The 15,526-nt window shown below is 39.6% G+C and overlaps 1 protein-coding gene across 1 annotated transcript in view; it reads right to left on the bottom strand.

Moving 5' to 3' along the window:
- Positions 1 to 367: 367 nt before the first annotated feature.
- The window catches only part of LOC131237520 (protein PECTIC ARABINOGALACTAN SYNTHESIS-RELATED), a 55,629-nt gene continuing 40,470 nt past the window's right edge, over positions 368 to 15,526 (bottom strand). The window contains exons 6-11 of the mRNA XM_058235338.1: positions 9,093 to 9,212; positions 2,627 to 2,743; positions 2,260 to 2,403; positions 2,041 to 2,164; positions 1,731 to 1,922; positions 368 to 833 (exon numbers count right to left, since the gene is read on the bottom strand). Coding sequence (XP_058091321.1) covers positions 474 to 833; positions 1,731 to 1,922; positions 2,041 to 2,164; positions 2,260 to 2,403; positions 2,627 to 2,743; positions 9,093 to 9,212 — 1,057 coding nt within the window. The 3' untranslated portion in view covers positions 368 to 473. The remainder of the gene's footprint in view (positions 834 to 1,730; positions 1,923 to 2,040; positions 2,165 to 2,259; positions 2,404 to 2,626; positions 2,744 to 9,092; positions 9,213 to 15,526) is intronic.

The raw sequence follows: 15,526 nt of genomic DNA, 5'->3' as shown, positions 1-15,526 counted from the left end.
TGCAACCAGCAGCAAAGGCACCTTTGGAATTGGAGATCACCTTTGAATGAACAATACAAAACCTCAAAGCTAAAATCTTAGCCAAAGGGCCTCAAGTACTTCAAGCATTTGGCCCCTTCTATTTTAGGAATGATGGTTACAAAATGAGTTACCAATTCCGATGAGTCTCGAAGAAATCAGCAACAAAGCTAATCACATCACCCTCAACTGTCTCCCAGAAAATCTCAAAAAAAAAAGCCAATGGAAAGTCCTTTGCCCTGGGGCCTTTCTCTTCGCAATGCAAACACGCCTCTTTAATTTCTTCCACAAACACCAAGGACTTAAATGGCATCAAAACCGAAAAATGAAATAATGTGGGATGCATGCATGCAGGTGCCAGTGCAAATTCCATTGATGACTACCCAAATACAATGATAATTAATTGGGGATCAGAGTAAATTTGATGACATGGAATTGGACAAGCTGATTTTAGTTCAGGTTTTACACATGCATGGGGTGAGAGGATTCTCCCAAAGGTCGTAATGAGGGAACGTTTCCTCTGGCAAGCCGGTCCGTGTCTGGTGAGTGATAATCACATCCTCCACAAATGGCGCCCAACCCATGTATGGGTCTCCAAAGGACTTGGACATGAGCCCCTTGTCTGGCTTTATGGATTTCAGCCGGTGCCCCAGGTACCTCCGGGCCCCGATTATCAGCTTGGCAAAGTTGCCGCCATGTGTCATCACAAAGACATCCGACTTCAAACACACCAAGAAATCAAGGGCCGCCAAGCTTGTCACGTGCTTCCTAAAACTATCCAGTTCCTCTTTGCTAGCCAGCTCCTCCTTGGTCACCTGTAATATCCCCAAAACAAGGTGAAAGCAGATCAATGATCAAGAATCACACGACAATCAAACTTATTTTTACTGAAAGGTGCACTTTACATATAAGACAAAAAAATCCACAAATTGGGTGCAGAAACAAACAAGGAATAGCTGGCAGCAGGGGCATAGGGTTAAATAGTTGGAAAATACAAGATATTGGTGCAAACCGAATTTCCTTGCCTTCCAACTGAATCAATCCTAATTAACGTTAGGAATTCAGCAAAAAAGGGTTTTCTAACTGATAAATGGCTACTTCCATCGCATGAAACTAGACAACCTAGTGGCCGATTGCTTCACCTCTGGAGGGAGGGAGGGAGGGGTACTTTTTATTTTTCATTGATGAGAGTAGTCACTCCCACTATTCCTCTTTGCGTGTAGGCCGCACATCAGCATGGTATGAGGGGACTGCAAGAAAGGCTGTGGGGCCCAGCCTGGTGACTATATCATATCTGCACCCTCCCTCACCAGGGTGGGCCACACAGAGCCTTTGTTGCATGGTCCTCTCATAACATGCTGATGTGTGGGCTACACACAAGGAGGAAGAGTGGGAGCAGGCTACTCTCATTAATGAATGGGAAAGACAAAAGTACCCCTCAGTTCAAGGGCCAAGAACTACCTGTTAGTGCCCCTCACTCAACAAACTGCAGGGGTGAAAATGCCTAAAAGTTACTTGCGTTATAGATAGTATTTGATGAGCCCAGGGCTTTTATTGGTTAAGGAAAAAAAAAAAAAACTGCTTAAGTCACTCAGAATTCTTATAAAATAAATTTCAAACAAGTAGGTTGTGGGACATGAACTGACCATTTTATTGTGCTTGAAGGAACTGCAATCTAGAATAATATTAATTAGAGAGTTGGGGAGTTTTACCAAGTTCGGGAACATGTTTCTAAGAGGAGCCATCCGATTCTGCCCACCATAGACCTGCCCAGACGCAACGTAAATTTGAGTTTCTTTAGGGTACCCCATTGCCCTAAGGATCACAGCCACTTCCCCAGGCTCGAGAGGGCACCGTCCTTCCTTCCGCTTTTGCAGGGCCAGCTGCCAAAGATGAGATCCATTCTGCATTCCAGGGTGCCACCAACCAAGACATATCAGTAACTCCTGCATTTTTGTCCCATTTATTGAAGCAGGAACACACCAACTCCATGTTGCCCACGAGTCTTAGACTTTCAGTTACCTTATACCGTCGAGGCCATTCCTTCTGTCTATATGCTGCCATCATTGCTTTCTCTTCTCTTGTTCCAACAAAATCACAGAACGAGAGACCCACCATCCCCTTCTCAAATCTTAAATGAAGTGCCCTGTTAGGAATGAAAACCAAGATTGAGTGGCGATAACAGATCATTCTGTCTGAACTGATGAGCTAAATTGAAGGCAGCCAACCAAAGTCAATTACATGTAAGGATTTGAACTGTCAGTGCGGTTCCTCATCCTTGATGCCAACTGATCAGCCATTTCCTCTATCTCAGGCAGGAATTTCAAAGCATGGTAGTTCACTCTGCACCGTAGCCTATTAATTTCTGGGGGAACATTATCATACCTGAAAATTTTTAAAGCTACAAATTGTTAATATTTAGGAAAAAAGATATTGTGATAAAATCAAACAGCACTGATTGATTAAACAAATGTCAACACATGTTGATTGGAGCATTCAAAATATAATGCGGCACACATTTATATGCACTCATCATCATGTTTAAAAAATGCAGAGAAAAAAGGTAAGAGAACAGTTGAAAAGATATACATTCACATGTGTGACTTACCCCAACCTATCAACAAAGGGCTTTAGAGCCATTATCTTCTTCTCCTTGATGCGGGGCAGTACATTATCAATATAGAACTGTGCTGGAGCATACTTTGGGATGTTTTTTACTGTGCGCCTGCAACATATACATGCAACTTCTTTCAGAGGGAGGAAGAGAGTTTTTTTTTTTTTTTTTAATATTATCATAGAGTTTCAGGGAATTCAAAAAACAGTTTAAAAAAGACAGAACGATGAAGATTAGGAATGTGAAAAGTAAAGTACACTGAAAGAATGACAACCATACTGCAAAGCAGAGAACCATTCTAAAAGCGCCAAATAGGTTGGAATTGTCACCACAAGGAAAAAAAAAATATTACTTTTGAATTTTTAGTGATAGGCAAGTCTTATTCGAAGAACATATAGCAACATTTTATGACTTTCAAGAGTGGACTATACGCATTACAAATAATTAAATTTTACTACTTAGAAGGATGGAGCAATCAACATACAAAGACTATCAAGTTATGCTAGGTGAATGTGTAGACGTTTCTGGATCCTGGGCCTTCTCTCTAGACTGTGAGCCTTCTCTCTCTGGACCATGGGCTGTCTTTTATTCTCCTCTTATTTCCCTTATCGTTTTCCTTCTTTTGTTTTTCCTTTTTTACTCTTGGTTCCAAGGGCATGTTAAGTAATTTGGGACCACTTAATATAAATAAGAAGGGAGATGGGTGTCCGGCCCTAGTTAAGACTTTTTTTCCCTCTTTGACATGGTAACAGCAAAAAAGTTCCAAGGGTTTTCTCCTCATCTTTCCTCTTCGATCTCCTTTACTCCTTTTTTTTTTTTTTTTCTGTTATCTTTTTTCCTTCTCATATTTTTCTCTCGATTTGAGAGTCGTTACAGCCTACTTAGCAATTGAAATTGATTAACAAGGAGGAATCTTGTGGCAGTTTCTGATTTTTTTTTTAAAGGTTGTCGGACATCCAATTTTGATCGGGTTTTTGGGTCATTTTATTCCATTTTTTTTCTTAGAAACTGGTTTTTGACAGCAATGGCTTGCTGGATATTTCTGTTTGGACTTCTTCCCGATTTACAAGATTCTTTTATGGCCAGCAGTTAGGTATTTGAGATTTGTTTGTCTTACTAGAGATTATCAAGACTGTTGATATCTGGTAAATTTAGTGATTTGATTTTGAGCTACAAGGATTGGTGCATTTTTTTTCTTCTTCTTCTTCTTTTTTTTCTTTTCTTTTTTTTTCTTTTTGGGTCTTCTTTTTTTAAACTGCCACAAGCTATAGTTGGTTATAGCACCTTTTTTTTTACTGATTGATGTGAAGTTTTGAGTACTCTTAATTGTTTGACATTAAATATTGCCTCATCATCAACATCTGAGAGGTTGATCACATCACCTCCAAGATGGAGAGGTTGATTGTCCATTCTGAGAATCCTGGATTGTAGATTACAACTCATAAACTTAAGTTGGAGGAAAACAAAAGTTTGGATATATAGATAGTAGTACATCAGAAAATCCTATGACTAATCCTTCCCATGAAGAGTGGAAATCGAACAATGTGTTAGTTACGTCCTGGCTCATGAATTCTATGGAACCAGAGGTTAGTGAAGGACTTTTTCTATTATCCGCTGCATGTAGGAATCATTGACTGCTTATGAAGTGTACATTGATCAAAATAATGTGGCTTGAATTTATAAGATTTATAAGGTGATTAGACATTTAAGACCAGAAGAGATCAGTGTTTGATTAATATGTTAAGATGCATGGTTTGTGGAAGGAATTGTCTTTCTTGGATGGTATTCAATTTGTTTGTTCTATAGATGCATAGGCATATAAAATAACAATTAAATGACATTTGAATTGTTGGCGGGTCTTAATTATGGGTTTGAGCTTGTTCGAGTTCAGATTATTGATTTTTCTACTTTACTTTCACTTAACAGTGCATATGCTTTGCTTTTACGAAATGAGAAACGCCATATAGCTATGAGATCAATAGTGGTTGAAAAATCTGCCCTAGTGATAGGATTTAAATTTTTTGATAATGTTGGTATTGGCCAAGGTAGAGGTATAGGAGGAGATTGTGATAGTGGTTGAGGTTGTCGTCGTGGTATGGATCGTTTGTGCACCTTACTGTGGTAGATATGAGCATACCGTTGATTAATGTTAGGTCCTTCGTGGTCAACTTTAACACCGAGCCACTAATTCTGCAGCTATAGATGGTAAGGATTCTCATGATATTGTTCGGAATGTTGTACCAATGACTTACGAAGGAATGCTACTCAAAATGAGGTCTCTTCATCTACGTCTTTGACTCAGGCAAATAATACTATCATAACCTTTCATACTACTTGTGCGTCAAGTCCTTAGGTAATTTATTCAGGAGCTACTGATCATATGATAGGCAGCTCAGGCAAATAATACTTTCATAGCCTTTCACACTACTTGTGCATCAAGTCCTTGGGTAATTTATTCAAGGGCTACTGATCATACGACGGGTACATCTATTTCTTTTTTTCTTCATTTACCCCCAATCCTAATTTAGGTTGTGTGAAATTAGCATAGGTACTTTAACACCCATTGAGGGAATGGGTAGTGTTTTCATTTTACCATTGTTCTCCTCGTCCTCCATTTTGTTACTTCTTAATATTGCTTTTAATTTGTTATTCATTAGTCAATTATAAAGGACCTAAATTGTAGTGTGACATTTTTTCTCGATCAATGTGTCTTTCAGGATTTGAAGACGAAAAAGCTGCTTCGTGGTGAATGTGAGAAGGATGCATTATATATTCTTTAATTGAATTCTTCACGTCAATTTAGTGAGTGTCTTAGTGTAAAAAAGGATGAAATTTATATTTGACATTATTGGCTTGGTCATTTTCTAGTTTAGTTCTATAGACTTTGTTACCTCAGTCAGTTGAGTCTAGTGATCTCAAGAATTTACGATGTGAGAATTGTGTTTAGCCAAACATTATACGCATGTTTATCCTCCAACGGAAGAGAGACTAGTAGAATTTTTTCCTTTGGTTCATTATGATGTATGGGGTTCAATTCCCATTCATTCTAATGGATTCAAGTATTTTGTTTCTTTTATGGATGATACTACTCATATGGTGTTGGATTTATTTGATGAAAAATAGAGATGAAGTTGGCTCCATTTTCAAAGTGTTTCATAGTTGGGTTAAAAATCAATTTAATGGACTATTAGTACTCTCAGTACATTTAATGCAAAGGAATATCTTTCCCATTGTATGATTTCTTATCTTCAGGAGCACGGTATTAATTCTGAAACCACTCGTGCGTTATAACCCACAACAGAATTGAGTTGCTGAAAGAAAGAATATCCCTCTCCTAGAAGTTACTTGTGCACTTCTTATTAGTACGTCTGTTCCTAAATCTTTTTGGTTTAATGTTGTCCTTATTGCATGCTATTGATTAATCGTTTGCCCATTAAGGTCCTTTTTGGCCAGTCTGTTATTCAATATTTTTCGATATTCAATTCTATCATTGATATCTCATTACTGTTCTTTGGGTTTGTTTATTATGTCTATAATATTGAGCCTCATCGAAATAAATTATCAAATCGGGTTATTAAATATATTTTCCTTAGGATATTTGTCTTCACCAAAGGGGTAAAAGAAGAAAAATAAATTTAGAGGGATGAAAAGCGGGGATCGAATTGTTGATACCATATAAATGTAAAAGAATGAAGAAGATGAGAAAAAGAGAGGAAGAAGGAAACATATGGGAGTAGAATCAATTATAATTTATTCGTATTAATCACGACCAGTGTTCGCAATATCGATACTATCGGTATCACAGTCCAGCGATACGAAACCCTTCGGAAGATACTAAAAAAATGAAAATTTTTACAGAATACTTTGTAGCATAATATCTCCAAATATTGTTCTAAATATCGTGTGATATCAACGATACTATCACTTTTATCGGGATTTTATTACTCTTTTTAAGAAATTTGCTACAACACCTACCGGGGCTACTATAGCCAACTCCAGGATGTTGGGAGAGCATCATTATCCGAAAAAAAAAAAAAAAAAACTTTTAACGATAGATTTCGGTACCCGTAAAGATCGCCCCGATCGGAAGCTGCGTTTGATGGGCCATTTGAATCGAAGTCTCTGATTTGGAGAGATTTGGGCGCGAAATCCGTCGAAATCCTTGAAATCATCACCATTTGGGAGAGCTTTTAGGGTTTTCAGCATTCCGAAACCCTCTCTACTTCGAAAAAAAGGGCCCTGAGCCCTTATTTACAGGAAGCGAATGGGCTGGTGTATCGCACACCACCGACCTGGATGGTGTGTTGACGTCACCAAGTTATGTGGGTCCCATCATGAGGTATATGTTATATCCAAACCGTTCGTCCATTTGGCGAGCTCGTCGTAAGGCTTTAGCCAAAAAATAAGACAGATCCAAAGATCAAGTGGACCACACTGAAAAAAGAAGCGGGATATTGAACGTTTACCATTGAAACCCTTTTGGGGTCACAAAAGTTTGGGATCGATATGATATTTGTTTTTCCTCTTCATCAAGGTCTTTGTGACCTCATGAACAGATTGGATGGAAAACAAACGTTATGGTGGGCCCTACGAATGTTATAACGGTGAGAATCATTGTCCTCACTGCTATTTGTGGTGTGGTCCAATTGAGCTTTAGATACGACTCATTTTTGGGCTCATGATCTAAAATGATCTCTCCTAATGGATGAACGGTGTGGATATAATAAATACATTATTTTGGGGCCCATGTAACTCTGATCTCCTTTGAATTGTGTGTACAACTCGAGCTCGATGATTGTCAGCGCTCATCTTCACAGATTCGCAGGAAGTTCCTGCGCTGGAAACTTAGGTGGGGTCCATCGTGATGTTTGTGAGATATCCACCCCGTCCATCCGTTTTTTGAGCACATTTTAGGACATGGGGCCAAAAATGAGCCGAATCCAAGACTCAAGTGGGCAGAAAACGTGATTGAAGGAATATTCGTGGGGCCACAAAAGTTTTGAATCAATCTAATATTTGTGTTTTCAATTCATCCCAATAGTAATGACGTTATGAATGGTATGGATGGAATGTAAAAGCCGATGAGATTGGACCAACAAATTTCAGCTGTGACCATCTAGGGTCCACTATGACCATCTAACCCGTTGATAAGTTCACACAGACTTGGATGAAAGGAAAACACAAATATCAGCTCGATCCAAAAAAATTTGTGGCCCACAATTTTTAATGGTCAATAACCACTATTTCGTGTGGAGTGGTCCAAATATACCTGAAATTTGTAACTGCCTCATTTTTTAGGCCAACCCATAAAATCAGGTTGCAAAACAAATGGACAATGCGGATATGATGTGCATGCATCGAGGTAGGCCCTATTGTTTTCAATGGTAGCATTAATTCATTAAGGCCTTTTATGGCTCCAAGAAGTTTTCGACGGTAGCATAAATTCCAACTGTTTTCACTTGCGTGGTCCACGTAAGTTTGAATGAAGGGAAAAAACAATTATCACCTTGATCCAAAACTTTTGTGGCCCACTAATGGTCAATCACCATTGTTTCTTATGGTATGGTCCCCCTGATTATTGGATTTGCTTCATTTTTTGGATAATGTCCTAAAATGACATGGAAAAACGGATGGACGGGTGGATATTGAATACACACATATTGATAGGTATGTTTTCTAATTTCTAATATATCTTTTGCTTTTGAATGCATTGGTTATGTTTTCATACATATCTTTATACATTTATAAATGGTATGCATCATATTTGAATATAATTACCTTAGTTCAATCAGATAACGCATAACTTGGGACCTTATACAAAGGAAATTTATTATGTGCACTTCTTTTTTGATATTTTATGATTTAAAAGTGTGTATTAAGGTCTTTTTAAATAATCCCTGAAGTTTCATAAAAAAGTCAACCATTTTGGCAATGTTTCCCCATGTTTCCCAAAAAGTGAGATAAATTATGTGATACAAACGATATATCCCATACGATAACCGATACGTATCTGTATCCCAAGGTTGCGATACATTGCGCGATACCGATATTTCGAACACTGATCATGACATTATTATTAATAAAATCATGTTAAAGGTCATAAATGCCCTTAAGCACTAAAATACCACCGTAAAGTCACACTTACATATGCATATCCACAGACACACGCATAACCCCTCAGAATAGTAATGACAATAACCTATTTGCAAATAAGGTTCTGTTGCATGACAAATTTCCCTCATAATGATAAATATTTAAATTGGGAAGTGGGCCAATTAATTAAACAATGATAAAGGAAAAGTTGCCCACCCAAATCACTTCACCACCCATTTCTGTAACCAATGAATACACAATGAGGTGATCTAGTTTACAGAATAAAAATAATAGAATGATCCATTTCCAATAGGTAGTATGCTTTAATAATGTCTACGAAGTAAACCGTGCAACATATGCACCGAACCTTATACTTGTGAATAGCTCTGCTTTATCTGGAAACCAATTAGGGATGTCACGTACAATACGTACATCATCCTTCAAATACTCGATGAAATGATCTACATCAAAGATGTCTTCAAATTTCCTGTTGACAAAATAAGAAACTTTAATGAATCGAAGAGTGACAGATCACGGCAGTTGTGAAAATAAAATGAAAGCACAATATCCATCATGGTTGCAAATGACAAAAAAAGATTGAAATTAAAAAAATGGAACATGAAAAATATGGTAAGATTAAAAAATAGATCATGAAAAATATGCTAAAAGGGTCGTAAGTAAGATTCTAGAGCACAAATATTTTTGGCAAGTCCAGAAATAACTAATTCGTTGTTCAACAACAAATGCAACCAAAATTCTTATAGACCACTAATAGGATGACGGAAAGGTAAAATGATGGACTCGGAAATCATCCACATACATCTCAATTAAAATAATAAAAACAAATGCTTAAAAATGTTTGAGATCCGACAACAAAACATGCGAAAATGATAAATTATGTAATAAACTAAACAACTGGGAACTAGGGTGAGTAAATTGCCCATTGTAAGAGGGCGAGTAAATTGTCCATTGTAATTCTTACATACTTAGAAGCCAGTTGAAACAAGAGCATGCATGAGATTTAGTAAGAGTAGATGAATGGCAATACCAAAAGCTAGGGATGCAAGGGACCGTGAGTGTATAACCAAAGTATATAATTATCATTAAAAAAAGAAGAAGATACAATTATATAATTATCGTATTCAATATCGAGATAATTATCAATTCCACATAACCATTTCTTGTGTGTGCACGTGCGCGCGTCCACTAGCACATGCAATGCACATGGAGAGAGGAGATGATTTGTTGATTGTGGGAGAGAGGCAAAGGGAAGCATTTATAAAAATAAGCCTTTTTTTGCTTCTGATGGGATGATGATTCACCACCATTTTAAAAATGGTGGCAACTCTACAAACATAAGAAATGGAACTGTTGCAGGGCAATCCAAACCATCAAAATCATTGATCCAATTGTGGACGGTGCATAGCCAAAAGCCCATACTGAGAACACGATAGCTACCATCTGATTTTGCACTTGGAAATAGACCACTAGCAGTTTTACTCATGACCATCCATTTGATAGCCAAAATGGGATGGCTAGAATTGCTTGATCAATGTGAATTTAGAGGTTTGCTCCAAACAAAGTGCACCCCGTTATTTAGGTGGTGTGGATGGCCATGCATGTATTTGGGTTAAGAAAAATCGGGTTGGGTTGGGGAACAATCACGTGTATTTGGGTTGGGCTGAATATTATTATTATTATTTGGAAGATTGAGAATATTATTAAGGGATCCAAAGCAACCCAAAAGACGTGAACAAAACACCAAACCCAACACAATAGGGGGTCAAGCAGACCCCAAAAAGAATACAGGAAAGACAAAGAAGTACTAAACAAGACTTCCCAAAGACAAACAAGACAACAAAAACAAAAACATATTTACAACTCGAAAGTAAGTCCTGAAGGGACTCAACCTCCGAAAAACCCCAACTGACTCAAGAATCATCCCAGAAGAGCAAAGACAAAGGAGTTGTTGTCGAGAGGAAGGGAGGTTGCCCGGTCCTTGAGATCTATAAGAAGAAGGATGGACACCCGTGCAGCTGAAGAGGTCAAATCACGAAAGCAGTGAGCATTGCGCTCTCTCCAAAGGACCTAAAGAGACACCATCGTAGCCAAACGTTAGATGGTGGCATGGTTTCCGTGAGCTCTTCTCCCAAACAAGGTAAAGAGCATACCGGAGATTGAGTTGGGCATCACCCAGGCTTGACGAAGCTTGAGGAGGGCTACCAACCAGACTTCAGCAGCAAACGAACAATGTAAGAAGAGGTGATTAATGGTCTCCATACTTAGCATGTAAAGCAAACAAGCATTTGGGAGCATTTGGGAGGATGAGACCTCGACATTGTAGATTGTTAATTGTGAGGGTCCTCCCTCGAGCTAGCAACAAAACGAAAGCAACTAATTTTGGAGGAGCACCCATCTTCCAAATGAGGGTAGGGAAGGAATCGATTGGAAACTAAGGGGAGCTTCTAAAAGAGGCCATGAATGACTTGGAGGAGAAGATGCCTGAGGGGGTAAGAGACCAACAAAAGGAATCAACCATCCCATCGACAGGCTAGACACCTTGCGACAGATGCAAAAGGTTAAAAAATTCTTCATATTCGTTGTCAAAGAGACCTCTTCTACATAGAGGACTCCAGACCCCTGAACCAATGGACGAAAAGCATTCGACAACAGAAATGGAGAGATTGGGGGAAACTCTAGCCAGAGTAAGAAACATTGAAGCCAAAAAACTATTAGAGATCCATTGGTCAAGCTTAAAAGAAATACGAGGCCTATCACCAATCCTAAAGCAAAATTTATTTTATTTTATTCTTTTTGCTCTCAGAATTGAGGGATGATTCCAACTATGGCCTTCCAGATGGCAGGCGCCCTATATAAGGAGGAAGATTTAGTAAACTATCCACCCTTCTTAAGCCCGTATTTGGAGGCAATGGTCTCCCTCCACCAAAAGCCACTTTTCGTGCCAAAGCGCCACAACCACTTGCCTAGAAGAGAGGAATTGGCATCAGAGATACGCCTACTCCCCCTTCTCTATAGGGTTTGCAAACCTCCGATCAGCTTATTAGATGAAATTTGTTATTGTCTGAACTACCATTCTAGAGGAATTCTCTCCTGGGCTTGTCGATTATGTGGATCATGGATTTTGGAAAAATAATAAGATTAAGGTGAGACGATCCACTAAAGAAAGATATCAAATTTTCCACAGGGTTAATTTCCTTTCCATAAGCCCCAAAATAGCATCCCAGAGATGCTTAGCAAGCTTGCCAATGCGAAGGGGGTAGGCCCAGGTATGTGGAAGGTAAAGAAACGACTTTGCAGCCAAAGACTTTAGCAAATCCAGAAAGAGAAGGGTCAGAGATATTAATACCTAAAAGTTCACTCTCGAAAAGATTAATTCTCAGACCTGAAATCGCTTCGAAACATCGAACCACTTTCCTCAAGTTGCAAACAACTTCGATTGAAGCTTCACAAAACAATAGTGTCATTTGCAAATTGAACGTCAGAGATGGAGGCTGGAAGGGGCCACACGATGAACCCAGAAAATAGGACATTGGAAGCTCCTTTCTTTGGCATTCTGTTGAGACCATCCAAGGCTAAAACAAACAAGACAGGAGAAAGAGGGTCTCCTTGTCTGAGGCCCCTAGATGGCTTTAAAAAGCCTTGAGGGGAGCCACTTATAAGAATAGAGAACGAAGTAGGAGCCAAACAAGAAGAGATCCACGATCGTCACTTGTTATCAAAGCCAAATCTTCCCAAAAGATAGTCAAGATAGCCCCGATTAACATGGTTGAATGCCTTTTCGAAGTCTAGTTTGCAAATCAGACCTCCTAACCCCTCTGAACCTAGAGTCTATACATTCATGAGCTAGAAGAGCATAGTCAAGAATCTGCCGATTAGCCAAGAAGGCACATTAGGGTTTCAAAACAACCTTGGAAAGCACTGGCCGAAACTTGGTGGCTAAGATTTTTGATAGAATTTTATATGAGGCACCAAGAAGACTCATAGGACGAAAGTCCTTTAGATGATTAGAGAAATATAAGAAGCACCTATTACTGTAGAGATATTACCAAACAAGCTAAATTATGAGACGAATTCGATGGCATCAATTTTAATCACCTCCTTGAATGATTGAAAAAATGCTAGATGAAATCCATCAGGCCTCGGAGATCTATCTCCACCGTGGGAGAAAATGGTTTATTTGATCTCCTCCTAGTAACGGGGTCTCGAGAGAGAGAATTTTTTTCAGATATATAAGGGAAATTGAGATTGTCAAGCCTGGGCTTGATCCAGTTTTACTTTTTTTTTTTATTTTTTTATTTTTTTTAAGATCTGGTTTTAGTTAGAAAGTAAAGAGGAATAAAAGGAAAGAATGTGATCAATTACATGTTGACAATCCTCTATAACAGAGCCATTACCCAAAAAAAAACTTATCTTATTTGAGTGTGATCTAGCATTGGCAATGGCGTGAAAGAACCGAATATTTTTGTCTTCGACTTTCAACCACAGGGCTCACGATTTGTCTCCATTTGATTTTTGGCTGATCAACAAGACTTAGGGTAATCAACATGAAGGATCTCCCTATGGGTTCTTTCTTCTTCTATGAGGGGATTCAACTGTTCTTGCAAACACAAGGATTGAATGGAGGCAAGAGAGTTAGTTGAAGCCACATCAAGATAGTCCCAAGTTTCCTTTCTCCATTTTATCAGATTAATTTTCAAATGTTTTAACTTTTGACTCAGGATAAAGCTCAAGCTACTTGAGAATGAGAAAGAAGCCCACCAATATGAGACCATGGAATGGAAATTGTCCTTTTTGAACCTCGAAAGCTCAAACCTAAAAGGTTTAGCCCCCCCAGCTTTCTTCCTCAGAGGACAACAAGATTAGACTATGATCAAAGACAAGTTGAGGAGGATGACCTTGTTAGGAGACTAGAGGGTAAAATTCCAACCACTCAGGAGAGAATGAATCTGTCAAGCATGGAAAGAATCGGAGGGGACTGACCATTTGTCCAAGTAAAATTTGAATCTAGAAGGGGGAGATCAATAAGATTGTTCCTCCCCACCCATTTTGAAAAAGACTTCACAATATTTGTAACACGAGCCGTTGGATCTCTCATGTGAGAAGTGGATAAAATTGAAGTCTCCACCCAAAAACCATGGATATGGCCATTTGCCTTTGATCATATTAAGATCATCCCAAACAAGGGGCCTTAGAGAGGAGTAGGGACCACAAACAGAAGAAAGAATCCATTTAAAATAAGAGGGGTTCTTTAAGACAACTAAAGCTAAGAAGGATCCAACAAGGGAATCTTCCTTAACCTAGAACCTAGAATCCCAAGCCAGTAAGATTTCCCCCAAAGGAACCTACCGCATCGAAGGTAACCCAATCCTCATATTGAGCATGTTTTCTTCCGCACCCAAGGCCTTTGACATTCCAAGAAATTATCCTCATCAAGAAATAGACTTACATCTCCAACATTTCAAGGTTCCAAATCTAGAGCTTGATCTTGTCTCGTAATTGATCGAGGACTCAAGATTGATTAACTCTCTCCAACCCCTGGGGGATTAGGACAACTTGAAATCACCAAGGTCGTGGGAGCACCAGGTTCCTCAATGAACTGATAAAGGGCTATCTTCTTCTGTCTTTGTATGACAATCCCATGGATCTATGAAAATCCATGAGCGACTACTTGACACACTTGGGATCCTCGCGTCTAGATAAAATTGAATTTGGGGTCCCAACCTTGGATAGGCCTGAGGCTCTCACGAATTTCCGTTAGGGGATTGAGATCTTAAGGAACTTGAAGAGGGTGGACTTCCAAAATGGAAGGAGGATGGGTATCTTGTGGCAACAGAGAAGAGGACGAGGAAGAGGGGATAGTCGTGGAGGCTGGGATAAGGGCCCGATCTTCAGGAGAGGGAATTTGGTTCTCATTCTGATGAAATGAGGCCATCAAACAACGAGCTATGAAGGGAAGGAGTGGCTGGAGGGGAAAGGATATGAAAGGATTAGGAGGTTCGAGTGATGAAGGACAGAGCTAGAAAGGGGAAGAACATATTACTGGTATCTTGGGAGAGGGGATAGGCTGGGAGGATCGAGCAAAGGGAGACCAAGTTGGAGAGGAGGCAAGGGGAGTGGGAAGTCAGAACTGTCACGTGTCGGCCTGCTATGGCAATTGTCTATCCCGACATTAGGGGGAGAGGCTCGAGGAGAGGAGGAGATTTGAAAATAGCCATAAATCTTCGCTTAGATGGTAGGGGTTCTCTCTCCTGAGATTGATTGACGTCATCTGACTCATACGATGTCTACGAAAAGGTAGGTAGAGAGTCGACGTTGCCCAAACTCACTTTCGTTGGCACATGTATCGGTCTAGCAAAAGGACAACAAGACTGAAGGCTTTGGCGATGGCTCGGGGTGGCTACGAGTCAACCCCCCCTCTCATCGTAGTTGGTCGGTCATTAAGTGACCTCTCCTCGTCGATCGAGGCTCCTGCAGGCTTTAATGAGAGACCCACCTCGAAGAACATGAGAGACTAGTTACCAGAACTGCGCTTGGCAGGATAGGTGTCCTCAGGAGGCAAACATGCCATCTCGAAAGATGGATGATGAGCGGCTCGAGATTCGAGCCGGTCAAGATCGAGAGAGGGACGGTCGACCGGACTACCATGTGGCAAAATCTAGTGTTGCAGATGGGTAAATTTGCGTTGATGGAGCAATTAACGAAGGCAGTGGTTTCCTGTGTGACATCCAATCGATCAACGGGCAAGATGAGTTTGTCCGTAAGTAGCCTCTGAGCATTCGC

This window comes from Magnolia sinica, chromosome 2 (assembly GCF_029962835.1).
Source record: "Magnolia sinica isolate HGM2019 chromosome 2, MsV1, whole genome shotgun sequence".
Lineage (NCBI taxonomy): Eukaryota > Viridiplantae > Streptophyta > Magnoliopsida > Magnoliales > Magnoliaceae > Magnolia > Magnolia sinica.
This window is presented reverse-complemented; position numbering and strand designations above follow the sequence as displayed.